The sequence below is a fragment of the Plectropomus leopardus genome, chromosome 10 (genome assembly GCF_008729295.1).
Source record: "Plectropomus leopardus isolate mb chromosome 10, YSFRI_Pleo_2.0, whole genome shotgun sequence".
NCBI classification, from domain to species: Eukaryota; Metazoa; Chordata; class Actinopteri; order Perciformes; family Serranidae; genus Plectropomus; species Plectropomus leopardus.
The window spans coordinates 4543962-4560822 of NC_056472.1; the positions used below are offsets into that span (position 1 = coordinate 4543962).

Here is a 16861-nt window from a genome sequence, read left to right on the forward strand (position 1 = left end):
TGTATGTCTGTCCTGTTGTGTGTATAAATATATATTTTGCACCGAATGTACCAAAGGTTTGGGGCTTGCAAAGTCAACCATTAGGCCTGCTCTCTATTTCTGTCTGACAGACACATCCCACTCCTGGCTTCGGCCACATCCGTACAGAGCATCACCTCATGTTTGCTTGAGGGGCAGATATGTGGCATGGGCAACAAACGCTTCACGTTAGGATATACATTCACTCAGTCAGTTTTCCATAATGACGCTTTTCTGCAGAAGGCTGGTAAGATCGATTACTCGCTTCACATCCAGATGAAGACAGTCGCACCTCTCGTCTTTCCTAGAACATTTCTGACAGGACACAGCTCCGGTTTTCAGAATTCCACTCTATGCAAAGCTCCTGTATGAGTGTCTCCATTTCACCCAGATGATTGTAATAAAAGAGAACAAATGGCAAATTTTGACCAGTGATACATGACCCTGATTTATCCTTTTTTTAACCAGAGTTTGCACCAAATTGAATGAGTAAAATGACAAAATATACTATCTTTACTGTTGATTATAAAACACAGCCTATTTGGCAGGGTCATCAGCTGTCGCAACCTCTCCTTGATGATTACATCCTCTCTTAAACCCAAACAACTTAAGTTAGGCTAGTTAGAAAAGGCAAAAAAAAAAAAAAGATATATTTATGGTATGTTAAAATTAAAACAGCTATTGACAACATACGTAAATGAAAATGAAAAAAGGTAATTTTCTATGTTAACAAAATGTGAACAGGAATGATGAGATTTCTCACAAATGAAATACTTGTAGATACTGTCAAAGTTATTGTGAGATAAGGAACTGTACTTTATTTATCAGAGTAAAGGGTGGCTCGTGACTTTGTTTTTTGTTTTTATATCATGACCCTCCCTGGAGCCACAAATATTTTTCCTTGAGTGACTCCCCCAAGTGACTGGAAAATGAATGATCGTATTACTATTAAGACGCATATTTCACAGTTTCCAACTATGATAAATGGGGTGACTTTGGAGATTTTTAAAGAAAATGTGCCTCTCGAACTCACTTGCTGGTTTTGGGGTTCTAAAAAAATACAGGCAAGGCAGCTGTATCTGTATAGCACATTTTGTACAAAAGGGCTATTAAAAGTGCTTTACAGAACTATAAAATATAAAAACATAACAGAGGATACACATTTACCATAAAGAAGTAAAGAGATAAAATATAAAAGGTAAAATTAATCACTAAATGATTTAAATTTTTTGAACTAAAAATCCTTATTAAAATAGCAAAAGTGCAAACAAAGTTGAGTGCCCCTTTCCTAAGCCATATTGGAAAACATAACTCCCTCCCAGCACTTAAAAAGATTATAAAATTATTTGTGTTATTTGTTCAGGAACTATCAGTTCCTAAAATAAATAAAAAGATAAGAACTTTGATTTAATTTGTCATATTTCTGCCACAGAACGTTAATGATGTCTCAGGCACTTGAATCTTATTATTTATAATGATGTACTCTGGTGTTTTTAAATTATTTCTTGTTTTATTGGTCTTTCCAGAACTTTGTGTCTCGTTTTCTTTAATTGGCGAAAGTAGACTGCTGTAGTTTAGCTGACTGCACCCGCTGTCACATATAGCCGGAGAGTTAATGATGAACGTAACCGGTTACACGGCTGCTAAAACGGCATTCACGTTTCAAAAAACTGCACCTCGCTTCTTTCAAACATAAGCCCAGTGCGCATGCGCGAGGCTGTGACGTGTCGGGAGAGTGTCAAACAGAGGGATGTGAAAATGACCGAAAAGTCTCCAGATGAACTTAGCAATAGTCGCCCGCAGCGGCAGTTTGGATAGTTTAACCACCGGAGCCGCTGCTGTAGAGTTAGAAGTTAGAGACTAACCGTTTTTCTTCAGTTTAGCGGAGGAAAATCTTTAGAACTCACTTTTGAACGCGCGACATTGACCATCGAGCTAACTTAGTTAGCGACAGTTGAGCTAACCGGAGTCGGTAAAGTAGTCAAACTGAACGGTAGTATGGTGACAGCTGAGCTCACTTTAACATGTAACTAACGCGAGCTGGCACTGTAAACGTTAGATAGACATTTAGGTTAGTTTTGTCGTTCGTCTTTCATTGACTGAGCGTTTCGGGACGCTATCCAGCCCCCCCGGTTAGCTTGCAGCAGGACTGAGAGCGTTATCGACCGGAGAGGAAGATGTCTCGGAGGCGGCTGGACAGTCGTAGCGGACTGGCTGCCGGGCTGCTCAGCGACATCCAGACCTCGATCTGCACGGAGCCCATGGAGAGTGTGTATGAAATCACCGGAGAGCTCGGGAGGTGAGTGAAACACAACTGTTGTCCCGGTGCTGTGTCGAACACTGTTATCTCGTGAATATGTGTCCCCCTTTGTAAACCCGACTCAAACCCTTAGTTTTCTATCTTTGATACTTTGGTTTTATTACTAACCAAAGTGTGTTTTGGTGTGTTTTAATGATTTCAGCACTTATTATTACTCGACGTACTCACATAATTTCATTCGAAATTATTTATATCTTGTATTTACTTTATATACATATTTTTAAAATTTTCATATTCTTACATGTTTTTTTTTATATTTCCCCTCATTCCCCCCTCTTTTTATGAAATATCAATATTACTTATTTCATGTCATTTGCTATAGCTTAGGCTTTATTATAGTAAACTGTCATTTTAACATTACAGCTTTGATCAATACAGCAAATCAGAGGTGAGCCAACGGAGCTGTTTATTATTACTATTACTTTATTGATTAAAAAACTATGCATACATGTTTTTCTGTTTTTGTTTGTATCAGGAAAACTTACCAAGTTGCTCCAAGTTGTTTTGTTGCTTATTTTCAAGTCTTTTTTTAAAAAAAAAAAACAAACTTATTTCTTGCTACTTTTTGGGCCATGTGTTGTTAAGTTTCTCATTGTTTTCTCCCCCAGTTTTTGGTTCAGGTACTGAAACAAATAATTATTACTTTGTTACATAAAAACACCAGCCAGTAACATACAGTGTATTTTCACATAGTTACAATTGACAGTGAGTTTCTGTGTAATTGACTGAGTATTTAGACTAAACAGGCTAACTACACTTAGTTGTCACTACAGATTTAGACAATGTTAAACATGAGACTGAAAACAAAATAAGTGCCACATATTGTATATTAGCAGCAGAAACACTAAAAGGAAAACTGAAGAATATCTTTCTTTTGCAGAGACTAACATCCCCCTTATTAAACAAGTTATAATAATATACATTCAGGTTTACATGGTCTATAATGTCTTTATTTGTATGCATGAATAGCACAGATCATGTTATTCAATGCACTAATTTTATGTGTGTGTGGACTCTGGACTGTAAGCTGTAACCACTGTAAAAACACGAGCCAAGCAGTGCCAGGGGACCTGACTCCATCGTGCTACAGTAGACCTTTGTCATGTGTTTGCCACTGTGTGTGTGCCATAGCAACAGCTGATGGTTGATGATCATACCATAAGATATCTGAGGTGTGTTTGAAGTCATGTGTCATGCAGCATGCACTGTATAATACGGATTTCAAAACAGGAGGAAGGAAACAAGCACATGTGGAAAGCAGACTTTAGAAAGAAGAAATGGTGCAGGCCACTTCTGTTCTCTAATTTGTGTTTGGCAAAACAGGAAGTTCTGAGGTGCAATATTTTCAAAAGCATGAGGGCAAATCTACTTCCACTTTTGACCTTTAAAGGAATGTTTGGTTTTTCTCAACTTAGGTACAACATAGTGTTAAATGAATATACAGCGACCTTACACAGCTGAAACTTTCTGTTGCACATTGTTTACCTATTGCATTGTCAGGCTGCAACTTTCAGTTGTTTGTACTGTCAGTTAATGTGTCAATATTTTTTATTGAATTGGTTGAACATGCATTAATCAGTGTTTTTTATATTAACATTGATTGAAGTGACGGTGTAATATGAGAAGGCTCTGTTGTAGAGTTAAAAAGATAGTAACAGAAATTAAACCCACTTTGCAACTTGTTTTAGCTTGTTTTGGTTTTACAGCCCAGACAGCTACTTTATGATTGATTCTCAGATGCAAATCTCAACCCTTGTAATCACAACAAAAAAGAGGCCAGACAAACATAACCTGCCAGCATTAAATATCAGATAAAGTTCGCAACCAACTGGTTAGTTTGGCATGCGTCAAGTTCACTTTTCACAAGGGGTGTTATTCAGTCTATAAAACAAGTTGAACAGTGTTGTCAAGAGAAAATACCCTGACATGACACCGTTAGTGCTTGGAGAATACAGTTATTTTTATAGAGTATAGATAGTGGGGATGGGCATTGGTACTTGAGTACTTGCCCATCACTTTACTTTACCTTACCCCTGTGAGCCAACATTTAATTAACTTAGTTTATGAATGGCTGCCAGATTCTACAGACAGACATGAATATTTAACAGAACATAGGGCATAATGTTGTGCTATCAGCTTTGAAAAATGAATGTATATTAAATGCTGCAACCACATGAAAATGTGTCTTGTAACAGTGTTGGGTGGTGCTGCAGAGGAGCTGTTAAGCGCTATTGTTCTGTTCTTTAAGAGAAGGCCTTCTGGGTCTGTAACCTTCACAGTCAATGCTCTGGGTTTCTTGTTATGCAGTTATTTTTAGATTTAAATAGTTTTTGTTTTGTCGCAGTCATTACAAGGCCTTGAGAGAAGTGTTTCCAATAGTTGCATAATACATCAGCCGAATGCAATGGGTTTTTTATTTTTTTGGTTGTTGTTTCTGATGGGAAGGTAGTTCTCAGGAGAATTTGAGTTATTTTTACTGGCCTTTTTGTTCAGGTATAGCTCAGGTGATAAGCCATGGAAAAACCACAGAATATTATGTGACACAAACACCACATTGGCACTGTGTGTTTTTGATCATTTTGTAGGGCTGAATTGTTGGTTTTCAGCTTCATCAGCCAAGATGATTGTTGACACTTAAATCTTGTAGATATCCTTGTATCTTCCCAGTCTTGAGTAACAACCCAACAATGACCTCATTGATCCAGACATGACAGAAGCATTAACACCAAGCTGTTTGGGAATGTACTGATATTAGATAACACACACGTTATCTAATGCCAGTCATTGTATAGAGCCATTGTCCCAATGCTGCAATCATTTACAAATGGCAATGTCATGAGGGCTGGAAATATATTGGGGGTGAAAAGAAAATGATACATAATGGGCTCATAATTTTGTTTTTTTTTTTTGACTGGGTACTTTATCCTTAAAGTGGATATGAATTAAGTAAAGATCAGGACAGCACTTAGACTATAATTTTTATTATTGCCACACAGATGTTTTTAGCGAGACATCCCTCTTCAGCATATAGATTGTGCATATAAAAATATACTGGGGGGGAAATCATCACATCACGAGTACCCACAATACAATTGTCACAAAATGTAACTCACAATATAATGCAATTGCAATTTTAAATGTTTTGCAATATACTGAGTATTCTGATAACATATATTGTGACACATTCTCGTTTTTCAACTGCAAATTAAGGAATACCATGTGTCATATTTTTATACAATGTGAGGAATATCAGCCAGACAAGTCGACCAATGATTTAAATGTCTTTACATTTTTTTTTGACATTGATGTGGAACTCTTTACTAAATTTCATATCACTCAATTTTATGTAGAATGTTACAAATCAAAGATGGAAATTTACATATCGGAAGAAGAAATTAACAAAATGTGCAATAGTTTCATTTAAATATTATTAATATTGTTAGTTAATGATGCTGCTGAATACTGTCTGACTGAAGGCTGCTCCTTTACCATACATCCACTTTCTCCTTTTCTAGGGGGAAGTTTGCTGTGGTCAAGCGCTGTGTGGAGAAGGCCACAGGGAAAGTGTTCGCTGCCAAGTTCCTCCGGAAGAGGAGGCGAGGTCGAGACTGCAGGGCTGAAGTCATTCACGAGATGGCCGTGCTGGAGACGGCCCGTAACAACGCCCGAGTGGTCAACCTGCACGCTGCCTATGAGACAGATCACGACATTGTCTTACTGCTGGAATAGTGAGTTCACAACAGAGCCAGTAACATGTTCTTTTCACTTTTTTAATGTTACATAATATATAATCATTATTTTAACGTGGCCCTGGTTAAATGTTTCTACCACAAACAAAAACATGCACAAACAGCAGTATGATCCTGTAAATGCCTTTTAAGGGCAAAGTCCTGTTTGTCCAATCTGAAGGAGCTGCTACGGTCACTGCTATTTTATGTAATGCTCAGTCTTCCTAACAGGTTTCTCAGGATTTGTTATAACACTCAAAGGTATGGTAGCCAAATCACCATGCAGTCTGAGCTGAAACTCCAAATGTAGATGACGTAAATAAATAAAAATTCCCAGAGCATCATCGTGTTCTTTGTGCCATCAAAATAGAAACTAGTGTGACTCAGATTGTAAATTAGAAAAACACAGGGGTTTCCATAAAGTAAATTGCTGTTTTTTTTACCACTTTTTAATGCTTGTTGTCTGAGGCACTTTAATCCCTGCCTGAGAGCAAAGACTTCAACAACTAACTTGTTGATCTAAGACAATCTGGACAGCTCAAAAAGAGCCTTAAAAGATACTAACTTAGAAACTTGAGTAACCAGAAATGTAATGAAATTAGGTGAACTTTGTACTCTGTGTACCATTTTAGGGCTCTGTCAACTTTAGCTGTCAATTCTACTTTCAGTGCTTTTAGAGAGTAAAGAGGAAGGTTTATTTTCTTGCTCAATAAGACTTTGCCAGGACATGTAAGATCAAACCAGTGGCCCTCTGGCTGTGGGTTAGCCGGTAAAACCATCAGGCCAGGAGAAAAAACAAAGCTCGCACGCTAGATCAGATTCATCAGATGAAGAGCGTCTAGCTGGAAATGTTACTTGTATGGTAATTTTTTAAATGCTCATGGGAGCATATTCTTGTGTGCAGACTTTGTTTTTCTTCTCTTGTCCAGCACTTCGCCTTTTTGTTGTCTGAATGCGCCAGCTTTTGTGGACTTTTTGTAAAACCATCAGGCCACCCTGCTATCCTTGTATATAAATTCTATGTCTATTCTGCTTTTATAAGTGGAACATATAGAACTGCATTAAAGCTGCAGTAGGTAACTTTCAGAAAAAGAAATGGTCATATTTGCTGAAAATGTCACTATATCCTTACAGTAGTACATGAGACAGATAATCTGTGAAAAAAAAAATGTGGTTCTTCTGCCGCCTCTTCCTCCTGCTTCCAATGACATTTGCAAGAATCCAAGAACGAAAACAACCACTCATTGAGAGATCAGAGTCTCTAATGCAGTGTCATTTTTGTGCACACCAGCGTGCATGGCAAAGACAAGTTAAGAGGAAAGACAATGACTAAATGCTATCACTTTCAAAGAAGTTTATGTTGTTAATTATGTTTGCTGTGTATTAGAGACGCCTCGACTTTAATAGGGTGTTTTTGTTTTTTTGTCTGTTTGTTTTTTTCCACTTTTTTTGGGCATTTTTGCCCTTATTGGTCAGTATCGAATGTGAGCGTGAAAGGGGGGCGACATGCAAGAAAGGGCTACAATCTGGAAGCAAATCCAAGCCACTACTGCAAGGACATTGCCTTTGTACACAGGACACCACTCTGATATGGTGTTTTAATTCAGGCGTGGTGGATTTTTTCAAATTCCATTGAGAGGATGAGGAGGAGCTGGAGAACTATGATTTTTATCACAGATTATTTGTCTCATGTACTGTCAGGGTTGCTTGAAGAGGATGCATCTACTGCTAGCACACCTAGCACCACTGAGCTGGCTAATATAACAGCTCAGCTACCAGAGGAGGACGCCGCTAGACTTCCTTCTGCGGTGATCCAGATGGCGGGTATAGTTTGGTAGAAACTAGAAAATAGTTCCTACATAGAACTGTTCACAACAAGGTCTGTGGATTATCTTGAGTAATTGGGTCATGATTTCAGAAAAGAGACTTTAATGTTGAGTTCTTTGAATGTATTTTTTTGTCACTTTGAGCACACAAGCTGAGTGCCCTTTAGTTTTATTGTATTGGAGAGAAGGCAGACATTTCTACTGCTAATATTTCCAACACTCAGCTACTCACACCAAAATTATTTGGGCTGATAAATGGCACTACAAGCAAGACGTAAAATATTTATTTTTGATTAGGGGGTGAACTGTCCTTGAAGTTGCAGAATTGTGTAGAATTTACTGTCCTTGGACATTTTGGGAGATAAGCATTTCATAAAAGTGTGTGTGTATTTACAGTGTTTTTTCTCTTTGGCCAGTGCCGCCGGTGGAGAGATATTTGACCACTGTGTGTCTGAAGAGCTGCTTCCAGAGGCCCAGATCACCCGTCTGATGAGGCAGACACTGGAGGGGATCCACCACCTCCACCAGAGCAACCTGGTGCACTTAGACCTGAAGGTCTGAACACACACATGCACACATAGAAAATCACATGCATGGATGTAGCTGGAGTTGAGGGAATCTGTTTTTGCATGTTCACTTGCTTCACAACAAACTTCCCCCCTAAGTGCTTGGCTGTGTACTTTTTTGTTAAGAGTGGTTGTGGGCTCAAAACCCCAGTTTCCTTTTTTAATGACACAGTTAAGTCCACAAATAGGATTATAGGTGGTAACAGTTATTTGCCCAGGGCGAAGTGAGAACGCAAAGTGGCAAATGAGATATTTTTATACTCCTTTAATCAGGGTTAATATATTGATTATACTCATTGTATCATGGCGTGTTCCACACGGGGTGTTTAAAACGACTAAATCATGAACATCGAGTATAAATTTTAACATCATTCTTTGAAGCCACCAGCATGAGACTCGCTTCAGCGTTTTGGCTCTCACACAAAAAGAAAGACTCTCAAACATGATTTGTCACACACACTCCTCCACCCATCCAGATCACTTAATCCTGGGCGATAATGTGAGCAGGCAAGGCCTGTTTTTGTATCTGCAGGACTCCAGACTGCGACTATTCTGTCGCATTTTCTGACAAAGGAGCAAAAACATCAACACTGGGTGCTTCAAAATAAAAGCACCTTTCGTTTTGATTAATTTAATAATAACAATACATTATAACTGTACATTATTTAACTTTATCATAAATGTAGTTCATGAATAACTATGTATTTAAGTGGTGCACACACAGTAGTTTAGAGGAGATTTTGAAATATTGAGATTTATTTTGTGTATTGCAATGTAGCCTGAAAATGTAGCAATATTTTTTTAAAGACGTAGCACTCAACCCCACTACAATGCCAATGTAAAATTCTCCAGGGCTGGAATTTTACATGACAGGTTATTTCAACATACAATAGATACTGATTGGCCTCAAAAAACCTAAATATGTTGGTGTGTTTTGGTGTAAACAAAAGGAGAACACACTGTATGTTCTCTTGTGGAGAATGATACAATAATTGAATAATGGCAGTGTTTACACAATGTCCCACGGTCAATATATTTTCAGCACTCAAACAATAATCATGTTGCAGAAAGGTAAACACTTCTTCTTCAGAGGGCAAAATGTTTGAGTAGGTGTTCAAAGAGAACTTGAGTTATGTTGAGTTAAGCAATAAGTTCTGAGTTTAAAGTGTCAGTAATATTTCCAGTACTTTCCAGTGTTCTCTACATGATGTTCAGCCCGTGTTTCCTCTTTGTTTCTTCCTCAGCCACAGAACATTCTCCTGACCAGCCTGTCTCCTCCAGGAGACATTAAAATCGTCGACTTTGGCTTGGCACGTAGACTGGGTGCGGTTGGAGAGCTCAGAGAGATTCTTGGCACACCTGAATATGTGGGTAAGGTGATGTTTATGAAACATGCTTTGATTACTCAGAAATCTCAGACAGGAGCAGCCAGCACCAGCAAACCACACGAAAGGTAATGAGAGTCAGGAGAAGTTGTCCAAAGTGAAACCTATCTTATGTAATGCTAATAGAGATACCTTTGTAGGTCTCTGAGAAAATAAGTATTTGTAGTTTATGGCTTTAGGCTTTTCTCAATAGCATAATTTCACTGTACTTATGGAGAGAGGTATTAACATTAAATACAACCTTGCTGTCACACAGACATTAAGAAACCTCGGCCTGTCTTGTTATGCCTTCGCACCGGTGACAGCCGTGGCAGGAGGCATTATGTTTTCAGGTTGTCCCTACGTATGTTGGTCCCATTCTAATGAATGCGATACCTAAAGTATGCAGTAAAGGAATTGCTTCAAATTTGGCACAAACATCCCCTTGGACAATAAACTGATTAGATTTTGGTGGTCATAGGTCAAAGTGACTAACCTTGAGATTTCAAATTCTTTTTTTTCTGGTTTTTTTTTTTCATGTTTAGCCTTAAAAGCCCATCCGCACACTCAAATCAATGAAAAATCATGTAATCATGTTTAACCCTTTATTCACCTTTTAGTGCATACATACAACCAAATCAAATACGACATTGAAATAAATATTGAATAAAAGTAAGAAAGCAACAAAAGTTAGGAACATAAATATGCTTAAAACAAGTAATAAAAAAAGACAAACAAAAGAAATTGCAAACAAATAAACAAAGAGTGTTGATTGCTTGGGTTTAGTTAGATTTAATAAAAATCGTGTCTACTTTGCAAGCTTTCGGTCAGAGACCTTCAAGGCAAAACACATAACCCTTAGGATCCAGGGCATAGAGCAGATTACACTCCACAGAGGGGGGGTGCAGACAGGAAGTTATGCCAGAGAGAGCTTTTTTGGATCCAATCTTTCGGAACACTGCAACCACTGGGTCTGAATGAGGTTTCCAACATGAGTGTTTTCTTATTAATAAATTTTAATAGATCTTATATGTTTTATGTTATATGACGGCTGCAGCCTGATATCTATATAGCACCTATTTCTATTGTTATTTATTCCATTGTAAAATTATATTTGAAATTAATTTTAATAATTAATAATATTTTAATAATAATAATTTAGAATTTAACTACTTTTACAATTATAATTATTATTCTACTAATAATATAATTATAAATCTATTAATAGTTCAATTGAGTTTTCATAGAAGCTGGTGATTTAATCAACTCATTCTTCAACTCCAAAGATATAGCAGGATCAAGGACAAATTTTAATGTCATTTAAAAAAAAATTAAACTATGTTTTAAAAAAATACTTATATATTTACCTTTTACCTTGTACTTTTAAATTTTGTAAATATGTTGTGCTTGGTGTTGAGTGACACTGTGTTCATTTTGTAGTCACTTTTCCAAGGACTACACTGCCCTTGATGTCTTGCTGTTCAAGACTCAGTGACTGACACAAGCGTTCTGCATAGAGGCTAATCAAGTGTTCTCACAGCTCCTCATACTGCTGTGTTACCTGCTATGCCTTGAAGGTCTCTGACTGAAAACTTGGACAGTAAATGTGATTTTTGCACAGACTTGAGTGTGCGGATTTGCTTTTTTTCCTCTGTTGATGAAGATTCAGCTCCAGCACCTCAATCTGAGTCCAAATAGACTCAAACAGTGATTTTTCAAGAGTTGATCTTCATGTTTAGCCTTCCCATGTGAATTTGACTCTGGCAGCTCTTCTGTGGGTGTAATGTGGTCATTTTGCACATTTATGACTATTAACGAAGACACAACAGTAAAAACATAACTTTAATGTCAGAAGTGGTGAAATGAAACAACATGAGGTATGACTTGATACAGGAAATTACAAAGAGACAATGTTGCAACATTGAATATCAGCTGACTTTTTCTTTAATTTCTTCATTCAGCTCCTGAGATCCTGAATTATGAGCCAATCACAACAGCAACTGACCTGTGGTGAGTCCATTCTTCTTTGTGGTGATGTGAAACAATGTTTTATTTATTTATTTTTATTTTTTATTGGCATAAAAACAAAAAACAAACAACATTAAGAAATTAGTCAAATCTATAACTATAATAATTTGAAAGAAGGTCTGGCTGCATGCATGTGTTTCTATAGAAAAGACACAATAGAATCACAAATAAACTATGAACAGTTAAAACTGGAGTAGCTCTATGTAAACTTGAAGGAAGTGATGTTATAAATATGTATCCTCTTCGATCAAGTGAAGTCACATCTAAATGTGGATATATATTTAGTCCAAGATGCCCAACAGCTTTTAAACTTATCCTGCTCAAGTCTTGAAACAAATAGAAGTTTCCCCATCACATAAATATCATGAATAACGTCGATGCAGTCCTCAACCCTGGGTTCATCTGCTGTTACATATTTTCTCCTACGTGCCTTCTTACTCGCTATCATCATAATGTTAAAAGATAAAGATTTTCATTTATGTGCAGTAATTTAAAAGCAATTGGCATTGCCAGAGCACACGATAATGACTTGTGTGCAGATGTCATACATTGTTTTTTGTTGTTTCTTTCATTTGAACTCTAAACCAAATAATGTGTAAATGAAGGTGATCCATTACAGAGTAAAACCACAAAAAAGCGAATAGCTGTTTACAGTTTGTGTAATTATTTTAATGGTCACCTTTGTTCTCACGTTTGTGGCGACCCACATTATGAATATAGGACCTTTTTATAGAATCATTTAGCAAATGAGCCGCCCTGTGTGTCCTCTGGTATTCAGCCCACAGGCGCTCCTCTTGTTTTGACTGTGTCACATGTGTGTGTGTGTGTGTGTGTGTTCCTCAGGAGCGTTGGGGTTATAGCGTACATGCTTGTGACGGGCGAGTCTCCGTTTGCCGGGGACGACAAACAGGAGACGTATCTGAACGTGTCCCAGGTCAACGTGGACTACAGCAGGGAGGCCTTCTCCAGGGTGTCGGAGCTGGCTGTGGACTTCATCCGTAAGCTGCTGGTCAAAACTCCAGAGTGAGTACAAGACGGAGTGTGAACTCACCTAAAAATTCTCTGAAACACAGTGATTTGCTTTGGGTGAAATCAGACTGGAAAGTTAGCACGGGGATGTAAACAAAAGGATGAGATGGTTTTCCACCAGGCAGCCCAACCGTCACGTCATATTTTATTTTCAGCCAGCTGAGCTCCCTTGTGAAGAATTCCCACAGATCAGTCTGCAGGTCTGCACAGTGGACAGCAAATAATAAGCACGTGATAATTAGTGATGCAGCACATGTGAAATTCAGGTCCGATACAGATGTTTTGATGTTTATTTTTCTTTTGTTGTTCCTGAATTCCCCCTTTTGTGCAAGGAAGGCAATTAATTTTCATTATAAAAAGAATAACTTGACTGCTTTAAAGTCATTTAGTCTTTTATTAATCTTCCTTTGAGTGAGCAGACATTCAATCATACACTTATAAAATTTATAAATAAGTAACATTTATAACACAATCTGTAAAGGTCCCATATAATACTCATTTTCAGGTTTATTTTTATATTTTGGGTTTCTACTAGAGCATGTTCATGTGCTTTAATGTCCAAAAAACATTATTTTTCCGCATAGTGTCTGTCTGAATATAACTGCATTCACTGTGCCAAAAATGTTCCATTTTATCTCCTGTCACTTAGAGCCCTCATCCTGACTGTGCCCAGAATGCTCTGACCAGTCCGTGTTTGCAGGTCTTCACATTAGCTTGAGTTTATCCTCATATAATATAGTCGCGCTGTGCACATTTCTCCCTGGATTGAGCATTTTGCTACTTTCACAGTATTTATAAAGCAATTATACTACGTCTACTACGACAAAATGTCTTTAAAAATGCTTTGAAGCCTTGTTACTATATAAAGTATATCATAATTCCCTCGCTAATATCTAATTTATATTAGATATATATTAGATATTATCAACAAATTCCTCCTTCAGACAGTTGTATTTATTCATGTTTTTGCCAAAAACTACAATTTACAAGACTACATTTGAACACATAACGTTACAGTCATGGATGCTTAGAATGTCTCATTTTTACTATGACCTTAAATGCATCCTAATATAACTCAGTGCAACTACCGTCAGCTGTTAATTCTGTTCAGAGGTTGCTAACAGCTAACATTAACTAGCTGCAGATTTCAACACAGATTCTTTGTTCACAATGCAGCACCATAAGGGAAGAAACAGGGTATATCCCCTGACCGGTCAGTAGTGAGTTTGCTGTGTCCTTTCATCCCAAAGGTGTCAGGGGAAAATTTCTGTTGAACAGGTTTTCTATTGTCCTCTGGACGCAGTTAGTCTTGAGCTCTGTTTGTCATCCTGTGCAAAATTGATGTGACACAACCGAAAAACATCAGTGAACATGTGTTGAAAGGCTGATAGCAGTCAGCAAGAAGAATATTTGCAGGTAGCAATATTCGGATGATAACTCAGTGCATCCTAAACAAAAATATGTTTTTGTTCATTTAAACGATGCTGATGTAGCAAGTACAACACTTCAAGTCACAATTTTGGCCGTTATTCTGCATGTCGTGTTTTTGCCTACTTACTTTGATTATAGATTATATTTATATAGGAATACTTTAGGTTACCTTGGGCTCTCAGAAATTGCGACTGAAAAATAACCATCATATTAATCAACAGTGAAAATAGTGTTTAGCTGCAGCAGTTGTTCACAGGCTGCTTGAATCTAGTGTTTGACTGTAAGTGTTTTTTGCTGACCGCAGGGACCGGCCCAGCGCTGCAGAGTGCATGAGCCACCCCTGGCTGTGGCAGCTCTGTCTGAGCCCCGAACCCACGACCCCGCGCACCGTCCGTGAAAGGAGCTGCGGCACCAAGTGGGCGGCCCCACCCGAGGACCCTGAGGACAAGGAGAACTTCCTGGAGTCGCCTCACTCTCACGCGAAGAAGTTCCGCTTCGATGAGGAAACGCCAGCAGACGGTGACTTTTGAATATTGGGGTAGGAATTGAAGGGAGCTTTTTAAAAATATTTTAAGCCTCTAGAAAATCTGCTGCCCACCACTCAGAAGTACTTAGATTATGTTTCTATTCCACTAATCTGCAGAATTCCAAGATGGCCTACTCAGACCAAAGATAACCAGCTACATTTTTTGAGATCCATCGCTGTTAAAAAGTGTGAAAATTGTACAGTATGTCTCAGTTAATGCAGTGTGTGTTTAACCTGAAGTATTTAATACCTTGTTAAAGTCTCTGGTAATTCCAAAGGGCTTCATAAGCCCACTCTTTCTGTACTGATGACGGCTAGTGTGGAGTATCTCTAGGGAAATCTATGCAATTCTCTGGTGCAGTTTAAATCTATTTTCTCACGAAACCTTAAAGAAGTTCAGAGCGCTCTGCTTAAGGTTAAGCGTTGAGTGTTGTGCTTCAGCAGAAATGTGTGATATGGAGATAAGCACGTCTGCAATGAGGAAGTGTGCTAATTATTTGCATGTTTAAGAGTATTCAGGACAGCTGATAGGCAGCTTTTGGGGAAACGTTTTGTCTCAGATGTAGGACTCTGTGTTCATGTCAGTTAGTCAGAATTTCATTGTAAGTAGGCTTGGGCGGTATCTAATTTTTCATACCTTCCTGACACTTCACTGGGGTATACGGTATATGACGGTATAAGTCTATGCCTCCATCAGATGGCTAATGCGCTGCATACACAATAGATACCCAAAAAATGTTAAGAAAAGTAATATTCTCACCCTTCTTTTCCTAATTAACAGAGAAATTCAACCGCACAGCTTTTGAATTCAACTTCCTCTCGGTCACAGATGACTGATTAGTCTTAATTGCCTCATGAACTCATCATAAAACACATTCAAACAGTCCTGGTTACTCTTGCTAGTAATCTGGTAAGTAAGTCCACTGTTCCAACAATCACTAGCTCCTGTTGGGTCAAAATAAATCCTTAATTCACCAAGTTAGATGTAAAAAAGAAAAAAACATGCTGATATTCCACCAATAGAGAATTAGCTCTGGTGGTGCATGCTGTGCACTACATACAGTAAGTTTAATAGAAAGAGGAGCGCCCATATTTATAAGGGTACTGAAAAACCTTTGGGATTTCTAAATACCCTGGAATACCGAAATACTGTGATACCGCCCTAGCCTCGCTGTAAGATCATAAAACATGCTGCTGTATCCCAAGCTACACTTCGACCTTAAAAACAACCAGCAGAAGGGCACAGTCACACATGAGTATAATACATTCCTTCTATGTCTGCATTGTCAAACTGTCACTTTCTTAACGTCTGCAACAGCATGAGGGCTTCAACGTAGCTCAGGGTTTTAGAGAGAACTCCAACCTTAGCAACGTCACCTGCCAAAGAACTGATTGGCCTCCACATTCATTCCAATGTCTTTGAGGCTTAACATGAACAACACACCACGGTAATTATTCCTGTATATCCTCCTTTAGTCCGATAGAAACACGAAACTGTACCGGCTGAAAAAAACCCCAATGACTCATGCAGTCGTTCACATGCCACACCCGCACTTACTCAAATGATTTCCTCAGCGAGCCGCACACCGAGTTCCTCTTTGTTAGCCTGAACAAGAGAAACTTTAGCACTTGCTTCATAAGCACACATTTGGAACTGATAAGCAAAAGCTGTTTCTGAGCATCTGTGTGTTTGCGTGCCCCCTGAGAGGTTCACTGTTATTCTCACCAAAGCCATTCAGTGTCCTCTCATTAGAAAGCTACTCCAGTCCTGTCGGCTCAGGCTGCCTCCAGTCAGATATTCCTGTTGTTGTCATCTCAGGGCATGCTGCTCACTCTCTGCTCACTGCGTTTTGTACTCGTAATGTTATTCTCATAGGCCTATGATTATAATTATTATTATTATTATTTATGTGCTGGACTTATATTTTTATGTAAATAATGTGCTCACGTGTCTTATAAGGAGGCGCTGATTATGGCAGGAGAGGATGATTATTTAACTCTTTGAAACCTGGAGCAACATCACTT

At 38.2% G+C, this 16861-nt stretch overlaps 1 protein-coding gene across 1 annotated transcript; it reads left to right on the plus strand.

Moving 5' to 3' along the window:
- Positions 1 to 1752: 1752 nt before the first annotated feature.
- stk17b (serine/threonine kinase 17b (apoptosis-inducing)) lies at positions 1753 to 15769 on the plus strand. The gene is made up of 7 exons (XM_042494960.1): positions 1753 to 2317; positions 5854 to 6066; positions 8309 to 8447; positions 9703 to 9829; positions 11784 to 11832; positions 12694 to 12873; positions 14615 to 15769. The coding sequence occupies exons 1-7, from the start codon at positions 2196 to 2198 to the stop codon at positions 14838 to 14840; spliced, it is 1056 nt and encodes a 351-aa protein (XP_042350894.1). The 5' UTR covers positions 1753 to 2195; the 3' UTR covers positions 14841 to 15769.
- Positions 15770 to 16861: the final 1092 nt, after the last annotated feature.

What these genes read in the sequence shown, in the direction of transcription:
- stk17b (XM_042494960.1), top strand. Translation starts at nt 2,196, where the DNA reads ATGTCTCGGAGGCGGCTGGACAGTCGTAGCGGACTGGCTGCCGGGCTG. An exon ending in ATTGTCTTACTGCTGGAATA is followed by an intron (nt 6,067 to 8,308) that starts GTGAGTTCACAA and finishes CTCTTTGGCCAG; the next exon opens with TGCCGCCGGTGGAGAGATAT. An exon ending in TGGCACACCTGAATATGTGG is followed by an intron (nt 9,830 to 11,783) that starts GTAAGGTGATGT and finishes TTCTTCATTCAG; the next exon opens with CTCCTGAGATCCTGAATTAT.